At 42.1% G+C, this 21,369-nt stretch overlaps 1 protein-coding gene across 1 annotated transcript in view; it reads left to right on the top strand.

Annotated features, from left to right (window-relative positions):
* Positions 1-608: 608 nt before the first annotated feature.
* The window catches only part of HCRTR2 (hypocretin receptor 2), a 34,610-nt gene continuing 13,849 nt past the window's right edge, over positions 609-21,369 (top strand). Inside the window, exons 1-3 of the mRNA XM_059835728.1 lie at positions 609-837; positions 15,253-15,431; positions 16,885-17,128. Of these exons, the coding sequence (XP_059691711.1) occupies positions 609-837; positions 15,253-15,431; positions 16,885-17,128 (652 nt within the window). The remainder of the gene's footprint in view (positions 838-15,252; positions 15,432-16,884; positions 17,129-21,369) is intronic.

Here is a 21,369-nt window from a genome sequence, read left to right as displayed (position 1 = left end):
CTTCCACAGCAGCCTTCCACTGTCTTTAATCTACAAATATCTTGAAAGTGTATGGTATTTAACACAGAAAGGTCTAAAGAGAAGTGCCTGGTGCGAGAGAGGGTGGGAAACCCAGGGGAATCGGAGTCGGAAAAGGGGCGGGCGAGCCGGGAGGATGGTCGGGGGGCGAGACATACAAGGCTGGGGATGGGGGGGTGTGTGTCTGCAGAGATGCGGGAGTGTGTGGGGTGGGGGTTCATGTGCGTGGTTTGGGGAACGAAAATCAGCGTCGTCCGAAACGGACGTGACTTTTCCAGCGGGGGCAGGTGCAGTCCGGCACCCGAGACATGCGATCCACCCTGACCAGCCTTTTCCCCGGCCGGGCAGGGGGGCGCAGCCTCCGCGTCCGCGGGGGAAAAGGCTGGTCAGGGCGGGTTGGGACCGACGCGGATCCCCAGCCTGTTCCCGCATTGGCTCCCGTAAGTTCCCGCGTCATTTTTCTCCCCACACCCCGCTTTTCGCACTGGCAAACACAAGCCTCGATGGACGGGCGGGAGAAAGCACGGATGCTCTGAGAGGGTCTGTTGTTTGGGGTTTTTTTTCCCAGCCCCCCGGATCAACCACCAGGGATGTCCGGGATTCAACCCGAGGATGGTTCCCTTCCGTGCAGGAACTGGACGACCGGATCGGAGCTAAACGAAACACGGGAGGCTTTTTTAACCCCTTCCTCCGACTACGACGATGAGGAATTCCTGCGATACCTCTGGAAGGAGTATTTGCATCCCAAGGAGTACGAATGGGCGCTGATCGCCGGCTACATCGTCGTCTTCATCGTGGCGCTCGTCGGGAACGTCCTGGGTGAGTCGCGCTCCCCCAAAGTTCCCGTTCCCCCTTACCGAGGTGGGGTTTGCACGGGTGGTGGCTGGAAACTGGGGGTGGCTTTCGCTTCCCCCGCTGGAAACGTGGGTGTCCCCAGCCGCGGGGGAAAGTTAAGGCTGCGCGGAAGGGGCCTTTGCTGCGGGACGGCGTGAAAACCGCTTCCCCCTGCGCTTGCGAGGGGCTGCGGTGGCAGCCGCTGGCTGCTGAGGCTGGGCAGGCGGAGAGGGGCCGGCGGAGCTCGCCGGAGGGACCCGGTGGCGGAAAGCCGGGGGCTGCCGGCCGGCTCCCGTCCCTGTCCGCCGGGCCGAGGTGCTGAAACCACCCCCCGCCCTGCCCGCCCCGGCCGGCGGCTCCGCCTCTCAGCCCGCCCGGGAGGCTGCTGCTCCCCCTTACAGCCCCGGCCCGCTCGGCGGAGCCCGGCGCCGCGCTGGGAATAGCAAACGCGCGGTGTTTTCTGAAGGACAGAGACAGGGGGTGCGGGTACGGGGCGGGGGGCGCGGGGCGCGGTACGAGGCGCGGGGCACGGGGTAACGGACACGGGACGCCGCGCGCCCCGTGAGGGGAAGCGGCGGTTGCTCCCCTCAGCCGCCGGCGGGCGGACGGCGCGCGGCTCGCGCCTCAGTGGCGGAACGGCCGCACTCGCGAGCCGTGCAGAGCGGGGATGGGGGGGCGGGGCGGCGCGCTCCCGGGCTCTCATTGAGGGAAGCGAGGCGAGGCGGTGCTTCGGAGCCCGCCTCCTCCCCGCTCCCATTCATCCGTGAAGGAGGCAGCGGGCGGGGGGCTGCTCGGCGGCCGCCTGCGGTGGGAGCCGGAGGGAGGGGAGCCGGGGCACCGTGGCGGGCGGGCGGGCGGGCGCGCTTGCTTGCTGGCGGCGGGCAACCCTCGCGCGGTGAGGGGGAGTGTGGCGGAGAGCCGAGGGCAGGGGAGCGACGGCACGGGTGGGCTGGGGCGGCGGCGCGAAGCGGGAGCGTTTACGGGAAGAGGCGGGGGCGGTGCGGGGGAGCGGCGAGCGCGGTCTGGCCGTCGAGAGCCCGCCCGCTGCTCCCCCTCTCTCCCCTCCCGAGCGGACCGGCCCCTCCGCTGCCGCTCCTCCGAGCTGGCTGCCGCAGCCAGCGGAGCGTGAGTGGGGGCGGGCCGGCCTCACGCCAGCGGCTGTCGCCGGGCTGTCGGAAAGGGCGCTTGTGCCGGCGCGGGGGAGCGCGCCGCCCCCTCCCGGCCCCTGGCGGCGGGGGGCGGGGGGGGCGGACACGCGTGTGCACATGCACACGGCCGGGGCCTCACCGACCGCTGCTCCCTCCCGCAGCCGTGCCCTTTTAGTTTGCTGATAGCCGGGTGAGCAGAGAAGGCGGTTGGTCTTCATCGGTTCTGCGTTTATGAATGAGCACGAGTGCGGTGTGACCGCCGGGGAGGCGGTTACGCCGCGAGAACACGCTTAGCTGGAGTCACGGCCATTTGCATTTGTTATTCACATCGGTGACATTTTCATGAACGGAGTGGCGCACCAGCGCGCCCAGCCCTGCTATACGGGTCTTTCATTCATGTTTTTCAGAAGCATTTATGCATGTCAGGGCTGTCATCTGCGACCTCTCTAGGCTTCCCGAGGCAAGATGCAAATAAGATTGCAGCCAAAGGGAAAATTTTGCAAGGCTTTTCTTTCTTTCAACGGATTGACGATGCTTTTTTTTTTTTCTGGAATGGTGCGCGAACTGCCTGTAAACATCCAGTAGTGTGCACGTTGGCGAAACCAGTGAGTTTTCAGCCAAAGAGGTTACATTAGAGCTATTCAGAAGCCTGAGCATGTTTGCTTCGTCCATTGCTCGGCAGCCAGCTTGAGAGACAGTGTAAAGATAATAGCCCTTGTGAAGAGGCTGTACTTTAAACCAGGAAGAAAAGTGTCCTTCGTTCTGATCTTGAGCAAAGATAGTTTTAGGAGAACTACCTGCCTTTATCTATTTGCCTCCACCCGTTCTGTAAAGGGGCTGTCCTCTTGCCTTTAAAGATTCAAGGTCAAATCTTCAGCTGTAGGAGCTCTCACCCTGTTTACACTTTTTTCCCCTGCAGCCAGGAGGAGAAAAGCTTTCATCTCTGTGCACTTGCAAATAGAGGTGACATCGGTGCTGATGCAGAGCCGCTCCTCCTTGGCATTTGTGTACATTATCTTTTTTCTTGGGATGGAAGCTGGCATTTGGCTGTCCACCACCTTTACTTTTACTGGACTTTTGCTGCCTGAGCCATTTGCTCTTTAAATTACCTTTGTGCATTACACGAACCTCACCCACCCAAACTGCTGCTTCTGTTTACTGGCAGGTTGTTTGTGGGATCTGCAGGTGCAGGTGCTCGTTAGCTGAACGCTGTCTCATCTTTATGCAAGAAAGCTCATACTGCACTGATTGCAGGCTCACGTGATTTTGAGGAGAGAAATGGATGTGGTCTAATGCTCTTTCCAAAGACATTTTTGTGAAACTTTGACTACCACTGAAAATCTGGTATAGAACAGTACACATTTTGAAGTCTCTGAGAAGCTAATTTTTCCTGCTTGAAAAATCCATATCTAAGGTTAATCTGGGATTTAGTCATGGACCTTCTCAAAGCAGAGCAGAAGTGGTTCTAGAGAGAGTTTCAGTGGCTAATAGTGCTTTATGGTATCATCCTTAATGAGGCATTGTATTCCTCTGCTTATGTGTGACCAGTGCTGCTGGGCTAGTGTGGCATGAGAAGTCAATGCTTTCATTCTATTTTGTCCATATCCTATTCAGATGATAACACTTAAATAACCGGGGAAGACCCTTCCCTTCCCTATGTGGTACTGAAAAATTGTATTTCTGCCTCTCATTTTGATTTATGCATTCACATGGGATGATGAGACTCATTGTGTCCCAGCAATAACATCTGTGCAAGTGGAAGGAACAGCACATCCCTCAGATATTAGTAATAAACTAGATTGAAGCTTTCTGACAGTTAATTAACAATCAAGGGGAGAAGCAGAAGCTTGAACTTTGATTGACATCTGCTGGGCTCTTGGGTGAGCTGCACTGCAGGAATTCTACTTATAGTAGCATATAACAAGGTCTGCATTGCTATTTGGCTTTCAATTTAATTAGGAGAATTGACATGCACTGTCCGAGCTGCTGCACAAACCAGCTAAAATGAAAACTGTTAGCAAGTCTCTGCATTTGAATGCAAGTTTCATTATTGCATTCGAGTGCTTCATGTCAAGGATTCTCATGTGTGCCCACGTTGGCTGGTCACCAGAGATTTCAGTGCAAGCCACTGAGAAGAAACAGAAGATGTTTTTAGGATATATTTACATGACATTCAGAGAATCTGAAATCCAGGTGATAATGTCTGCATGCTTTGTCGTATTTTCTTTTTCACTCAGTCACTTTTTATCACTAGAAGCAGAAGAGGTGTTGAGGATAAGGACTTTCTGTTTTGCAAACAAGACCAAAAGATTTCTTTCCCACAGCACAGCAATGAAACTCTTGCAGCTTCTTTGCACAGCTAGTGCAAAACATAGGATTTCTAACAGAGAATGTTTGTTGTCTGTAGAGTAAATACCTGTTTCTTTATTTAAAAACGCTGAATTAAAAACATTGCTTAAAAATAGAAAACTAGATAATTAAAGAAGGAAAGACATTTTTAGGATGTACAGAGGTGTCTGGTTACTGACATGACCTTTTAACACTAACCAGTTGCAGCAGTTAATAACTGGAATAAGACCACAAGGGATTAATAAATAATGTACAACTCGCATACATTTAACTCCATTTATACAGGTAAAGAATGGGACTAGTTCTTGTTTAAGTTATTCATTCACATGGGTCAGAACTTGTCTAATGAAATGGTTTCCTTCAGGGAACATGCATTCATCAAAATAAAAATGTACAGCAGAGATCACTTGGTTTGATCAAAGACTAAACGCAGAACAAGCAGCCTTCTGGTGTCCCACCAGCTGGGCTGCTGAGCCTCATGGCAGCCCTCCCCAGAGCTGGCAGGAGCTGAGATCCTGAGCACACACAACCTGCCAGCACTGAGCTTGAAAGTCCTCAGCACTGGGGGCTTCCAAGGCTAAGAGACCATGCAGGACATCAATGAGACTTATTTCTTTACTCATACAATTTGGTGATACTTGTTTTTCTTTCCAACTCACAATGAAACAAAATTTAATTGACAGACAATTACGCTTCTCTGGATAGCTCTATTATTTATTATCTATTTTACAGTAACTGCTAGTTATGCTGAGATCTGTACAGAACCCAGCTGTGGTCCTTACCTCAAAGAGTTGGTAGTCTGACTCATAGAGCTCAACAGCATTCATTTAATTTTACTCATTGTAGTTTGATTTTTTTTTTTTTTTTTTTTTTAGGGCTGGAAAAGAAAAGGTTTGTGTATAGTTATAACACCAGAATCCTAGTCAATGTCCATCACTAGGCAACTGTCTCAAATGCTGCTCTCTTATAATTTTAAAGGTATCTGGTAAATACTGAGGTCCATGCATACACATATGTGTTGGTAGAATTGGATGAATAATGTGTTCTCTTAAATGGTGCCATGATCTTCCTGAATCCTATTTGATTGCCATAGATGAGCCATATTTCATTTAATTGCATTTTAAGTTATTACATTTAATTTTGTCCAGATTACTTGGGGAATCTGGCACTGAAAGGGCTTTACTTTTGTAATATCAGCATGAGAGTCCCCTTTATCTGTTGGATGAATAATAACTAGAGTCACTTTATAATTTTTAAAAAGATACTACAGAGGAAATGATACAATATTTATACAATATTTATACATTTCATCTAAGATATGGAATGTATGAGGTCAATTTATGTAAGAGTTTGAGTATCAGCTGAAGTATGTTAGTGTTTGCATAATGTGGGGATTACTGGCAAGAAGGTCACGCACACCTTTGTGAGATACACAAAAAGTAGAAAAGCATTAAAAGATGAAGCTGATTTGGCAGCCTGTCACAAGCGGAGTCCCCCAGGGCTCAGTTTTGGGGCCGGTCTTGTTTAATATATTTATTGATGATCTGGATGAGGGGATAGAGTGCTCCCTCAGCAAGTTTGCAGATGACACCAAGTTGGGTGGGAGTGTTGATCTGCTTGAGGGTAGGAAGGCTCTGCAGAGGGATCTGGACAGGCTGGATCGATGGGCTGAGGCCAACTGTATGAGGTTCAACAAGGCCAAGTGCCGTGTTCTACACTTTGTCCACAACAAGCCCAGGCAATGCTACAGGCTTGGGGACGAGTGGCTGGAAAGCTGCCCTGCAGAAAAGGACCTGGGGGTGTTGATTGACAGCCGGCTGAATATGAGCCAGCAGTGTGCCCAGGTGGCCAAGAAGGCCAACGGCATCCTGGCCTGTGTCAGAAATAGTGTGGCCAGCAGGAGTAGGGAGGTGATGGTGCCCCTGTACTCGGCGCTGGTGAGGCCGCACCTCGAATCCTGTGTTCAGTTTCGGGCCCCTCACTACAAGAAGGACATTGAGGTGCTGGAGTGTGTCCAGAGAAGGGCGACGAAGCTGGTGAGGGGTCTGGAGCACAAGTCTTATGAGGAGCGGCTGAGGGAGCTGGGGTTGTTCAGTCTGGAGAAGAGGAGGCTGAGGGGAGACCTCATCGCTCTCTACAACTACCTGAAAGGGGGTTGCAGAGAGGTGGGTGTTGGTCTCTTCTCCCAAGTGATGAGAGACAGGACTAGAGGAAATGGCCTCAAGTTGCGCCAGGGGAGGTTTGGGCTGGATATTAGGAAAAAGTTCTTTACTGAGAGAGTGGTAACACAGTGGAATAGACTGCTCAGGGAGGTGGTGGAGTCACACTCCCTGGAGGTATTCAAGGAGCGTGTGGACATGGCATTTTGGGATGTGGCTTGATGGGCATGGTGCTGTGTGGTGTGGGTGGTTTTTTGTGTGTGGGTGGTCTGTGTGGTTTTTTTGTTTGTTTGGGTTTTTTTTGTTTTTTTTTTTTTAATGGTTGGACTTGATGATCTTACAGGTCTTTTCCAACCTTAGTGATTCTGTGATTCTGATCCCAGCTTACATGCTGCCCCACACCAGAGCTGGCCTCCAGCACTGGCAGAGCTAATCCCTGGGCAGGGGGCAGAGCCTGAGGGTGCACTCAGCCCTGATAGAACTGTGCTCTGTCTCCTGGTTCTCAGTGCAGTAAGACTGCAAGGATTTTAGCCCAGTTTGGGGAATATTATATTGGCAATGTGGATTCATGATATAGATTGATACAGATTCAGAAATTGTATACTATGCAGGACAAGAGGAAATGGCCTCAAGTTGCGCCAGGGGAGGTTCAGGCTGGATATTAGGAAAAATTTCTTTACTGAGAGAGTGGTGAAACACTGGAATAAGCTGCCCAGGGAGGTGGTGGAGTCACCATCCCTGGAAGTGTTCAAGGAATGTGTGGACGTGGCATTGTGGGACATGGTTTAGTGGGCATGGTGGTGTTGGGCTGATGGTTGGACTTGATGATCTTACGGGTCTTTTCCAACCTTAGTGATTCTGTGATGCTGTGATATTTGCTGTAGCATTTCACTAGCATAGTGAATTGTATTTTCTTTGTGTAGTCTAAAGAAAAGTCATTCTTACATCTACGTTAGAAACAGGCATGGACATGGAAAGGTTTTTCCTAGTGCAACTGCATTTTACACTGACTGACAGATGCGTTTTGAAGCATATGGTTTCAAAGTTGCACAGCATTTAGCTGTGGAGCATACCTTGATTTTAATGAGTCATGCAGGTTTAAATTAAGTCATAGTGAAGTGTGACATCTTATTGTAGTGTCATGTGCAGCATGACAGCTATATTTATGGTCCTTCCATATCTAATATGAAAAGACAGAGTGAGAGAGTGTGTGTGTGTGTGGGGTGTGTGTGTGTAAGGATTTTGTAGGCTTTTTGTTGTTACTATGGATAGAAAAATAAGTATATCAAATGTGATTATGAAATAACTGGTCATTCAGTATAGCCAGCTCTGCAGAGATGACCAGGGTTGCCAATTAATACTTGTAGTAATTTGTGTGTGTGTGTGGTGGGACAACTTAAAACCAATCTGTCTGTGTTAATCAGTGCAGTTAGCTCAGGCAACTGTGTGATGGTACCTTTCACTTCCTGCAGAGCTGACCAAACCTGGCATTTCTGGCAGTCTGTTTTTATAGCATAGCTGATCTGGTAATAACTCCCATTTCTGTAAGATTGTTAATTTTCTAAGATTATGTAATGTGACTGAGTTAGAAAAAGAATCCTGTACCAATTAGATGGTTGTGCTATTACTCCCAACTGTGATCTGTAGAGATAAGCTTCCAGCAAGCAGAATTGAGTTCTTACATTCTTCTCTAGTGCCATAATAATGAGGCAGTACAAAAAATGTAGAAGTGGGTTGGAGAACATGAGTAACCCACAACCCTGAACTCATTAAGTCCCTTTAAAAGCCTGAGTACAATGGAGCACTTGGTAGCTAGAGATATATTGCTGCAAGTTGCCATATATGTTTTATTTATGTAGGCTTTCACTGTCTTTTGAGGGAGACAGTTCCCCATTAGTACATTTCAGTGAAGCTGATACTCAACAAAATACTTCAAGATTTCATATGTTCAACGTTAAACGGCTATATTTCTTTCAGTTTCAGTATTTTTCCTAGGGTTTTACTAGAAAAAAGTGATGAAACCTGCATATATATACTTGTTTGTGTGATACATACGGAGCATGACCTAACCACCTACTCCTTTTGTCATGCTTCCATGATTTTGTTTAAATTTGTTGACACATCTAGTGTGTCTTGTTGATGAGGAGCTATCACCTCACCGGCAGGCTATGTAATTCCTTTGTGTGTACAGCCCAGAATATTGTCCATCTTTTCAGCTGTTGGTTCACATATTCAAGGACAGTTCTTATCTGCTGGGTGTTATTACCAGCTGTAGGAATTTTTATACAATATTTATTATAAAGAAAATACTGAAAAAAGTGTCTTGTCTTTGTGTCATCTTTCTATTACTTTTTCAACATAACCCTGGTCTTATGTTGGACTCCTTTGTCAGATGAGATTAGTTATGTAAAGAATGAAGTAATGTGTGACTTTAGAGCTTAATAGTGTGTAAGAGATGGGCAGCCTAGGAAGTAGATATCATCTTCCTATTCACCGAAGAGATTGCTTTGTTTTATATCTTTTGTTCTCGCTGCTGGTTTCAAAACCCCCTAATTAAATATACTCTGCAATTTAGTTAAAGTACTTCTCACCCCTTAATCAAGATCATCAATAAAGTTATTGAAAGACTTATGGAAAGCCTTCCTAAAACAAATAAAATAAGCTTAGTCTTAGGCACCTGATTTTTAGACTCTTAAGTTATGGCAGAAGAATCCTCAAGAGGAATTGTTCATAATGAAAGTAGTTTCAATGGCAGTGTTTTTCCTTCCAACACTATGCATTGATTCAGTGTTTCCACAGGGGCTCTAGCTCTCCAGAATACCATTTGGTAGCCTATCTACTCAGCCTTCCTTTCAACATGATTGTGTTGCTTGACAACCCACCACCCAGACCTTGATTCGCAGTAGGTGATGGCATCGCCAAAAAAAGACCAAGGGAGAGAATGCCATATGAAGAACCAATTCATTGCCCGATGGAAACAATTTTTTGTGGGGGTAGGAGGTAGAGAAGAAAAAAATGTGTAACTCAATTCTATTAACACATTTTTTTATCACTGTTTGATTGTAAAATACTGTGAAGGAGTAAAGCTCTTTAGAAGCTTTCTGCCTCATACATTTGGGGATGTTGATGACCAGTGTTTATAATCACAGTATTACTTCCAAATGACTGCTGGATGGCCATAGTATGGTATTTTAGTCAAACAATTGTGATACTGAATTAATGAAGTAAAATAAAATCCTTGAAGTTTAGTATAATGGGAAGGAAAATGATGATTGTTTTACATCCATCTGGGATTCATTATTCACCAAAAATGAGGTAAGAGGTAATGTCATTCATTTATATAAGGAAATGTCAGGTATTGCCAATTATGGAAATCATGTTTCTATTTTGGCCAAGAAGTCACACTGGAAGAAGACACATTGAATAAGAGGTTGACAAGACTTCTAGAGTGTTAGGGAAATGATGTCGGGTTGACATGTAAAAAACAAATTGACAACTGAACCAGCAGTCCACCAGCGGAAGAACTGCAGCACAGCATTTAGTATGCTCAAGACAGCGTAAAACTTCCAGGAGGCAAGCAGCTGCATTTTATTCCAGCTGGAGCCTTTGTATTGTTTTCATATTCAGCTTGAGATACAATGAGCTATGCTAGTTGAATAGATGGCATTACAGCCTCTAATTAAAATGCCCCAGGACACTAAACCAACAGGAATTAAGTCTGTATGTGAAAAATACCAATCTCACCGTACTGTCGTATTTGAGAGTCGTTTTTTTCTTCAGGAATGTAATGAGGTATAGAAAGCTTTCTTGATGGACTTCTAATAGCATCTGTCTTAAATTTTTAACTTTGATTTGAATTTGTTACGCTTAGTCCTTCCTGGGACTTGCCTGTGAGACTTTTTGGGGGGCGGGAGATCGTGAGTGTTTGGTAGATGGGTTCGGAAAGAAGCTTCGTTATAGCAGAACTGTCCTCGCTTGGGGGAAGCCTCCACAAGTTTTTCCAAACATTGTCAGCCTGGCAACTCAAGCTAGTTTCCGAGTCTTCACTGACACTGTGTGGCAGACGTTAGGAATAGCAATGGTTTGGCTTAAAACTCTTGATTCTGGCGGAAGAAAAAGAGTCAGTGGTGAGACAAAGGAATTATGAGAGTCTGATTACTTAATAACCATTAGAAAAATAGCTGCTTTTTGTGAAAGCTAGCCTGCATGTTTTCATTTGCAGTTATTAACTGTAACTTTGAGTGTTTTTATAAAATAAAAGCAAAAATACAGAAAATAATAAAATACCATGGGCAGGTAATAGGTTCCAGTAGAGTTCTGGCAGTCGAGAAAACCATGCACAGTAGGAGCACGTTTCTGAGTTACATTTCTCTCGCATTTCTCTTCCACTTTTTCTTTTTTTTAAATTCTGATCCTCTTTTCTTCAATGCCTGTGTTAATACTGTTTTTCCCACTTTCCTTCTCACTCCCATTTATAACTGGGAACATCAAAGGTTGCATTAAAGATTTGCATATAATGTTAAATTGAGGTTTTATTCAGAGCTATTTTTACTGTTTCACAGATCTTCAGTGGAGGTCTGAAGAGATCAGTTTGGGCCACTATATTGTGCCCTAATTAAACAGGCATCCTGTTAACTCTGTGGTGTCTCCCAAGTTTTTTAGGAAGGCTGGTGCTGGCCTCGTCTCCTGTTTTATGATTTTGGAGTACTTTTTGGTAAAAGACACTCCCAGCTGAGAATCTTTACTACCTTTCTTATCATTGCTTCTCTTCTCCAAGCTCAGTGGAAAGCCACAGCTCTCTGCTGTTTCACTCTGGGTAAGCAGATGGCATTTCCCACTCCACGGAGCTTCCTCTCTCTAGTAGGTTTCTTTAGGGTTTATATGGGAGCTGAGTGCCTCCACTTCTCTATAGAACCACCTGAGATGAAAATGCATATTTAAAGGAGTGAGAGTGGAGAATGTACAAAATTCTTTTGTTCTGATACTTAATTAGTTATAATATATTTAGTGCCATAGTCAAATTATTTTGCACACCTGTAAAATAATAGTTTTTGAAGACAGGCTAGAGCATCTTTCTCGATGATCTGCTAGATCACTGGTATATCAAGAAAGCTGTGTCCAAGACTACTGAATAACCTGTAGTAGACTCAGAAAGATACCGAGTCTGGAAGGAATATATTGAACTAACTTTCTGTCATTTATACTATTCTGTCCTATTCAAATAACTCGTAGCAAATCCTCACAGCTCAGTTTAGCCTTGCACTGAAAGAAAACATTGGCAACGCTTGTGCAGGTTGAAAACAATACTGCACCCAGCAGAGGGCAACAGAGGGGGGAAAAGCTGGCTTGTGTTTAAATACTTTCTCTGCAGAAGCTTAACAGTCTTTCTTACACAAATTCATCTTTTGTGTACATTCATGGAATAAGTTTCTGGGATACTTAATTATTATGGTAGTACGTAAACATGCTAATTAAGATGCTCTTGTGCTATGTGCCATACAAAGAATGGAAAATGGTCTATGCTGCAAAAAACAGATGAGATCAAAAGGGGAAACACGCAAGCATAAACAGAGAAATCTAAAGTAACAAATTAGTCTGCATTTCTATGCTTATAAATTATTATTTTTTCCACCTTTCAGGTGCCTCTTGCCCCCGTAGACTAGAATTCAAAGGAAATCAGAGCTACTTTCTGTACATTGGCTTTCCTGCATACTGCTACACCAGTAGCAAGGGGCATAGTCTTTTATACTTCTGAGGAACAGCAGGTACTGGAGGTCATCTAAATTCCACCCGTGTTAAGCCAGTGTGATCTGGAAGGCTTAGTACAGAGCTGGGAATTAGGAGTCCAGGTTTCTTATTCTGTGTCTGATTTACTGTATGGCCTTTAGCAACTTTGGTTCTGCACTTCACTTTCCTTGCATCAATGATGAAAATTATACTATTTTCTTAGCTCTCTGGGGTGTCATGAGGCTTCATTTGCTCATACTGATAGAAAGCTTTGAACACAACATGCAAAACGCTATGAATTGATTTCTGGTACAGTTTGCTGCCAGTGAAATTGACCTCACATTTATTAACTTAATGGATTTGTTTTACCAGAAATAATGTTTATGTTCAGGTGCTTTCCCCAAACAAGGCAGCACAGGAATGCGAATAGGCCTTGTCAAAGAGCATATGTATCTGCTTAAATCTGGCACTTTTAGGCACTGACATCTTTTGCTGAAAACGACGTACTTTGAATCAGGTAGAGTGTAGGACTGTTGAAACCATAGCATGAGAACAAAGTAGCCAACTGCTGAACTTTTAAACCAATGTTTTATTTAACTTTTGCCTATTGATAAAAGAACTAAAAAGTACAGAAAAACATTGCCACTTAATACTAGCTTTTGCCTAAGTACAAGACAGGACCATACTTTCAATATGAATGGCATTCAAAACAAAGAACAAGCTATAAGTAAACCCCAAAGTGTTAAAATTAAAAAAAGTGAAGTGATGTTTGCAATGTTTTCTCCAGCATTGCATTTCCAACTGTGAACAACATTCCAGAGGGGCAGCAATGTATTATCTTCCCTGTTAGGTGCTGCCTCTGCACTGTCAGAATGTAAGTCGTAACTGTAGTAATCCCATGCACCAAGTGATGGTGCATGTATATCAAAGATTAAATTTATACAAGCTATAGACTTTGGAACCACATCTGCAACATGTTAAAAGATATGAAGAACATCTATTGTGGCATAACAGAGGTTTTAGATTAAATTTGGAAGCCTATGTCCTGAAAAGGTAGTTGATAAAATCACCTTCTCTTAGAGAAACTGGAGGCCACCTAGCTTTTACCTCTGTCTTTGTCCTAAATTACCCCTAAATGTCTAAACGTAGCTGTCACAAAGAAGTGCTCCAATCTTGGCTTCTGCTAAAGCTCTAGTAAGGTCTTGAATGAGAATTCCACTGATTTTGGTCACTGCACTCTGACAACAAAGGTGCGATCCAGTCTGAAGAGTGTCCAGAGAACAGCAAGAAGGATGGTTGCAGAAGCTCTAAAAATGACCAGCAGCAAAAGATAAAGAGTACTGGAGTTGTACAGTCTGAAAAGAAAACTGAGGAAAGGTGTAATAATGATCTGTACATATGGGAAGCATTGCTGCAGGGAAAAACTTTTCTTCATTGCTGCTTGTGTACAGGTAAAAAAGTGATATAAATAGCAGCAAAAGAAAGGTAGATTAGACATTAGAAGATTTTTTTTTAATAGGGAAGATAGTTAAACACGGCAACACATTTAAGAGAGGCATGATATCTTCAAATATAACAGATTTTAAAATGTGAACTTGGCAACAATGGCTTAGTGGTAGTCTTGCTGTAGTTGTGCTGGTCTAGAGACTTAAGCAAGACAAGATTTGTGGAATGAAGTAATGTATTGTATTAGATCAACAGATGCAGCTGCAAGATGGACACAAGCTTTCAGGCACACCGTCCTTCTTAGGATCTAAAGAAGTATCTGATCTCAAGAGCTTATGTGCCTTAAAGTCTGTGTATTTTTTTCCAGCTGTTTTAGCTAGTTTAATAAGAGAATGGCTTAAATCTATCTGATTCCATTTTAGATTTGGACAACCTTTTAGACAACCTTCTAACTCTATTCTTTAGCATTCTGTGATCTGTTTAATATATCTAAATTAAGCATAGTGCTATATCCTGACAGATTAAGGAGACTTTGAATCTTCATCCAGATTTGCATGATGGATGAATTACTGTTTACAGGAGAACAACCTTTGATGTACAATGAGTTGTACTGTTTTCTTACAAGAAGTATTGTGGTGTTTCTGGAAAATTTTGTGCATCAGTTTTTAAAGAGCTTTTGGTGACTGAATCTAAAACATTCAAAAGCTATTGATTGCTACATTCTCTCAGTATTTTACTTCCCAAGTTATTAAAAAACCTTATTTTTAGGCTGGTTTCTTAGACTCAATTTTGGCATTTTTAATGTATTAGCGTATGAATTTAGTGCAACCATGTTAAAGGACCGATTTACCTCATTTCTAAAAGCCTTTCAAAATGAAAAAGAGGGAAAAGAAAAGATATAAAACAAGCTTTAAAGTTACATCTTGTAAAGTGTCTGTTACATGTTGCTTTTGATCCCAGTAATCATCATAAAAAATATACCACATTTTAAATGGGTAGCGCTTAATACTGCAAAAATTACCTTTATTTACTTACCTCAAATCACAGTTACCCAGACAACTGTTACAAAGTCTCTGCAGGTGCAATAGATATATAGTGCCTAGCAAATTATTTTATAAAATGATTGTTGTCTTGGTACAGTTTACAAGATTCCATGTGGTAGCAACTTAATTTAAGTGTCACGCTATCATAAGAAAAAGATAAACTTTTTCAAATGTCGATGTGTATTGCCATAGACTAGAGCCAATGGGTTAAAATAGACCTGAAGAAAGTTGTGTGAATAGTTAGTGAAGATAAACTAGCAGGAAAATAAGCTGCTTTAAATATCAGATTATTTCCTGTGCTGTGATCTGTGGAAAACTATTCTTTGTGTACTAAGAGTCTCTCTACATGTACCCTCTTGTTTCCACTCCAAAAGAAAACACATGGTTTTTACACTGAACTACATATTCAAATATTCTGTGTTAAACAAAGGACACAAACATTTCCTTAATTCTGCAAAACCAAGTGTTTTCCTGTTGAAGCATTCCCTAAGTCATTTCCATCTCACTAACTTGTCTTTCAAAATTCAGTTTGCATTGCAGTGTGGAAGAATCATCACATGCGGACAGTTACCAACTATTTCATAGTGAATCTTTCTCTGGCTGACATTCTGGTCACAATTACTTGTCTTCCAGCAACTTTAGTAGTGGACATCACAGAAACATGGTTCTTCGGGCAGCCCCTCTGCAAAGTGATTCCCTACTTACAGGTATTATTTTACTGTGTTTGTGTGCATATTACCCATGTTACAAAGAAGAGAAGGAACAATAGCATCTTCCTAATAGTGATAAACTGATGGAAGTCCATCCCTGCTACTGAAGTAGATATCTCAGGGTACATGCTGAGGATTAAAGGACTGTTCCACTTGTGAATATGTTTATGCTTAATAAATACTGTTCTTGGTCCATCTGATTATTAGACTTGGGCAATACACTTTCTGGAACATTTGTCTGATGCTCTTCACTTTTTGTGGTCTTTTTTAGTAATTCAGAAGGGATATAAAGCAATAAAAATGTCTGTCAATAAAATTAGTCATTTATACTCTGTGAGTGTGGACCTAAACAGCTACACAAGTGTCCAGGACAGAGAATCTGAACTTTTGAAGGAAGTCTGGGCTTACATATGTGTTTAGTGACTTTGCATTCTTTAGAAATATAGTCAAAGTATCCAAGTTCACTGGGAGCTGATCAGATTGTCTGCCTTAAGCAATAATTGCCACCACTTATTTAGCAGTGGACTTAATTAGTTATGAGATAATTTGCATCAAAATGATTGACAAATACCTTTTCTAAGAATAGCTGGTTAAATGAACTGACTGGGCATACTAGAATGACAAGTGCTTGGTCTTTCAGTCATTATAAATCAAAACAATTAAGCAGAACTCTGAATGTATGCAGGTGATCATCTCTGTGCCTCCAGCACAATTTATATTTTCAGTAGATGCCTGTATGGCTGAAAAGCCACATTGTCAAGGGTAACAGTTCTCCAGCAGGTATGTCCTCTACTTGATAAAATCACAAAATTTTTTCTAAAGCCTCCATTCTAGTGGAAGAAAATCTGAAGAGAAGGTGAAATGATCACCTAGTGTACAGAGTGAAAGAGTAAAACCAAAGTGATAGGTTATTTCCTATACTGAATAGAAGGTAAAATAACTTAGTCTGCCTTAAGCTGATTGTTGTTGTTTTTTTTTCCATGAGACCCTGAATTGCCATTGTTCCTGTGAAACTGAAAAGGCAAATTAATGGTACTGATATCCAAATATAACATTGTTCTACAAAGAAAAAAAGATCTAATTAGTTGTCTAATGTTTTAAAAGTAGTTTTTCAGATTAAGTTTTGAAAATTCTAAGTTGCATAAATTTGCTCTTTCAGAATCTGACCCTGCTATACCTACTCAGTTTGGGTAGCACCCTAATCTGTGAATTGCCCTGTTGATTCTAGTGGGACTACAGCAGATGAGGAGATCTGTTGTAATTCTGTAAGAAGTGGTTTTAAAAGGAGTCTTTTTCTGGGAGTAATTTCTATTTAATAACTGCAGATAAAGAGCTAACTATGTTGAAAATAGAAATGATTTTTAAAACTCTAGGAAAAAAATACAATAAATAATTTTTAAAGCTCTGAAAAAATTACATTTGCATTTACATAATACTTCTTTTTCTTTAGACAGTTTCAGTCTCTGTGTCTGTACTAACACTCAGCTGCATTGCTTTGGATCGATGGTATGCAATTTGTCACCCTTTGATGTTTAAAAGCACAGCCAAGCGAGCAAGGAACAGCATTATAATTATCTGGATTGTATCCTGCATCATAATGATTCCTCAGGCTATTGTTATGGAGTGCAGCAGTGTGTTCCCAGGATTAGCCAATAAAACCACCTTGTTCACAGTGTGTGATGAGCACTGGGGAGGTGAGTGTGTCATTGACCATAAAGACTGAATTTGTACTGCTGTTAAGTAATAGAAATATCAGGACATATTAATATGCAGTCAAGTTGTAGAAACATATCACAAAATGTTCTTAATTATATAAGCTTTCCTAGAACTACCATTTTTCAAATACTGTGAAATCCTATTTTCTTTTGTATTGCTAAGACTTAAAGTACATTTGAAACCAAGTTTAAATGAATGAGGCTGGCTTGTGTCTTGACCGTGTTAATGTTTCCCAGAGGGTAGAACTGTTCCCACCCTTAAATGCTTATGCTTATATAATTCTGTGATCAATGGACATTGCAGATTTACAAAGACTTCAGTATTTAGCCTTAAGAAATAACTACACAAGAACAGAATTTCTGTTTACGTGATATATTGCTTTTCTAATTGCTGATATTTGACTAGTCTTTGTAGATATCTCCTGGGACTTCAGTGCAAATTGCATGTCATTACAGAATTTACAGAGATGTCCTCGATACAGGGTAGTGAGTTAGTCTACAATTTGAAATTTGTCATGGACAAAATCATTTAAATAACTTCATAAATGTAGTCAGTTATTCCATCCAGGAAGTGTAATTCTGTCTTTCCAGATTCTTTGAATCTAACTTGTTCTGTATTTGAATTCAGCTGTAAGAAGCTGTAAGGGTTGCCAGGGAGTAACTACTTCTATTTTGTCTCTGTTCACAGCAAGTGGTGTTAGCCACCCATCCAAATGGTTACGACTCAACTCTGGTGGGCCTTGGCATAACTCCAATGCTAATAGAGCATATGAGTTACATGCTGTGACTCTGATACTGAATATAATGACCATCAGTAATACTATTATTCACACACAGGAAAATAAAGCCAAGTTTGCCAAAACACATAACCAAAAGGTGCCTGTTAATAGCCAAGTCAGATTAAAACACAATCAGATTCTCTCCCAGAGCTGTCTCTGTAGAAGAAGATTCCAGTCCTGTGAACAATTAAGATAAAATACAACTGGATCACCTGTACTTAATTATTGTGATAAATTAGCTTAAGCAGCCTGAACTGCTGAGGGCTCTTCCATGTGCTGTTCTGGAAATTTCTCCCCTGCTAATGGCCTCTGCAAGTCCACCAGGGGATTAATGAGAAGACATTGGCTATCACATTCCCTGTTCTTTATCTCCTTCATCCCAGTTAGTCCTCTGGAACAAGGCAAGGGGGCAGACGTGGCCATTAGCTAGCTGGCATTCATTGCAGACAAAGATGTGCTGAAAGTTTGTAAGTTAGAGGAAGCCTCTGTTAAGCTACGAGTATTGTAGTTGCCATTTCACTGGAGAGGACGCATCTGCTCTTTACTTCTGGTGTTCTTTCTTCATCTGTGAACAATTTTGTATCCCAGTCTGCTGCTGGATGCTGCAGTATTTATGTGACTACTTTTTTTCACTGCGTTCACTCCAAGTACAATTTGTGCCCACTCATTTTGGCTGCAGAACTAATTATCCATGCCTCCATCACTTCAAGGTTAGATCTGCAGCAAAAATTCTTTTAATCAACCTAGGAAATGAAAATGCTGTAGTTAATTAATTAGGGAGTCAGGAGAGCATTTCGTCAGGGAACTCGATGTCAAAATTTCCAGATCTGCACTGGCCACTTTGATTCCCAACAGGAAAGTGTTGCTTTCGAACTACAGAGCTCCTAGTAGCCTTGGAACTATTTTAAAGAGTGCCTCTCATTCAGTGCTGTGCTGGAGTAGTTGCAGCCCAAGGATATGCCTGAGCTGAAGCACCCGTTATACAAAAGAAAAAACCTCCCGTGTGTTTGCAAGACTCTACTCCTATGGAGTATATTTGTCCAAACTGAAATCTATTGATCTTCAGGTAATGCTGTGAGCCTTCACTTGGATGTTTGGAGAGGTAGAAAGGAGTATAACAAAGGCAAGTACTTGTGCATAGAATTAAGTTCTTTTTGTATGTGGCTTCAGAAGTGAAGTGCAAATACTCCAAAATTATTTTGCTGGGGTTTTTTTAATTTATATTGAGCATCAAATGAAAATAATTTTATATGTAAAATACATTAAAGTTTTCTGAAATGGGAAGCTTTTAATTCCACTGAAAGATAACAATCCTATTTTTATCCTGCTGCCTTTTTAATGAATTGTTCTTCTAATGATGATGTACCATCATTGCTAGTTATTCTGCTGGTGCATTTCAGCTATCCATAAAAAATAATCCTCTCCACTTTCTAATAATAGCTTATGATAGTAACTTGAGAGAAGAACCTTTCTGTGTGTTAAGTTACAAGTAGGTTGCTCAAATCATGGAATTACTTAGTAAATGTAGAGTTAACCATATATTATCAATGAGGATAAGACATGAGATAGATATATATATATATACACACACACCCCCCTTAACATCCCTTTCAGACTGTGGAGGATAGAGTGTCATTAGCTACAAATAATTTTCATTCAATTGAAAAAGTCTAAGGACACTGAGTTGGGCCAAAGCATAGAAGATGCAGTTTTTCTGCTGAAAACCAGGGTTTGAAATCACAAAGGCCCCCAAACAGCAGAACAAAAGAACATGGATAACAGAGCAGCAGTTTGAAAAGACTGGTGAGCTTTGAGACCAGAAGGAATAAAGAAAATAGTTGCACTTTTGTTGGATTTTGTTTTGCCTTTTTTGGCTATGGCAATATCAAGGGTCAAAGAAAGCTAACTAGGAGGAGGTTGAAGGAGAAAGAAATTCATGTTCCTACGAATATGCTATATTTGCAAAGAGAAAGTGGAGATGTAGATACTGCACACACCCAAGAGACCCTGAGCAAATCCCATAGGAGTGTCAATTTAGAGGAAAGGGATTATATTTGGGTGTTTACTGCTTTGTTTAGAACTACATATAATTTATGCCATCTAAAATTAGGGTACATCTGATGAAATCTTTGCAGAGCATCGTGTACACCGCATGTCCCAAGGATGTGAAACTGTGAATTGTCAAGGTTGGGACTGCAAAAATGGGGTGCTTAATGACACTTTCCAAAGTGTTTTGGAAGTTTATTCTAATTCTGGGAACTCAGGGCCACTGAAACATGAGGTGCTGTGGAGGACTAACGGGAAGCCACGTCCAGGAAAATGTCAGAGATGCCAAAGCAGGAGTCAGCACTGTACCCTTCCCAGACTTAGGTCCAGCTGCTGAAATCCATGTAAGTCTGATCAGTGTCTGGAAGGAAGGTCTGATCAGCACTGTGACACTTGGGCTCCTTAACAGTGAACAAATAGTGGCCACCCTGACTAATAAGATTTCAAGCATGCTGTTGGAGAGCTGCCAGTGACTGCAAATGGAGCAATAGTTCAGCCTAAAACAGGGCTCAATTTCTTTTTAATTGCTTCTGGCATTCCTTAATATAAAATTCATTGCCAATTCTAGGCTGAGGGTTTTTCATTTTGAGTACTGTCTAATAACAATATTTTATTTGGGAATGCAGAAGGATCCAAGATGTGACCTATGCAGGCTCACTTAAGGAGCCAGTGTTGGCCCCACAGTTCTATAATAGTCTGTAATTGCTATGTGCTGAATTTGATGATAAAGTGCCAAAATAAAAGAAATGTATGTTAAAATGAGTTCACCATGTGTCCAAGTCAGCTAAATACATTCTGTTAGAGCTGTTCACGAAAACAGTGTTAGCCAAAGTGCATTAACCAACCCCTTTGCAAATGATAAAAAGAATACGGAGATAATCCTTTCTCAAAACTACATGGTTGAATGGAAACAAAAGGAAGACTTTGTGTTCTATTTCCTCTTAGACTACTCATAAAATAGTACAAAAACATATTGTCTTAATTCTGGAAAGCAAATAGCTGGGAATGGCATTATTACATGAAGGTTTATACAACCCATTTATTGAAGTCTTCAGAATTATAAGGAAAAACTTGTGGGACACTTCAATGCAGAAAGAAGTCAGAATATTGCTAATACTAAAATTATGCTTGGTGTTATTGTGAACTGATAAGCATAATATATCAGGTTTGAAAATGTAATTTTAGTATTAGCTAACTGTAAGTACTCTGACATAGGAACATAGTTTGGAAAGGACTGTGTTGTGTGGTCTGATTTTCTCTACTGTGGGCACTCACTTCCTAACATCCCTATTTATTAAGCTTTATTCTAAAAGTATACTCTTTTAGCTGCATTGCTTCTTCATATTGGTAACTCCAAAACCTGATAGTTGTCTTCTGAGACTAGGGAACCTGGGA

Source organism: Gavia stellata, chromosome 2, assembly GCF_030936135.1.
Source record: "Gavia stellata isolate bGavSte3 chromosome 2, bGavSte3.hap2, whole genome shotgun sequence".
Classification (NCBI taxonomy): Eukaryota; Metazoa; Chordata; class Aves; order Gaviiformes; family Gaviidae; genus Gavia; species Gavia stellata.
Note: the sequence above shows the minus strand (reverse complement) of the source record. Positions and strands in the feature narration are given on the sequence as shown.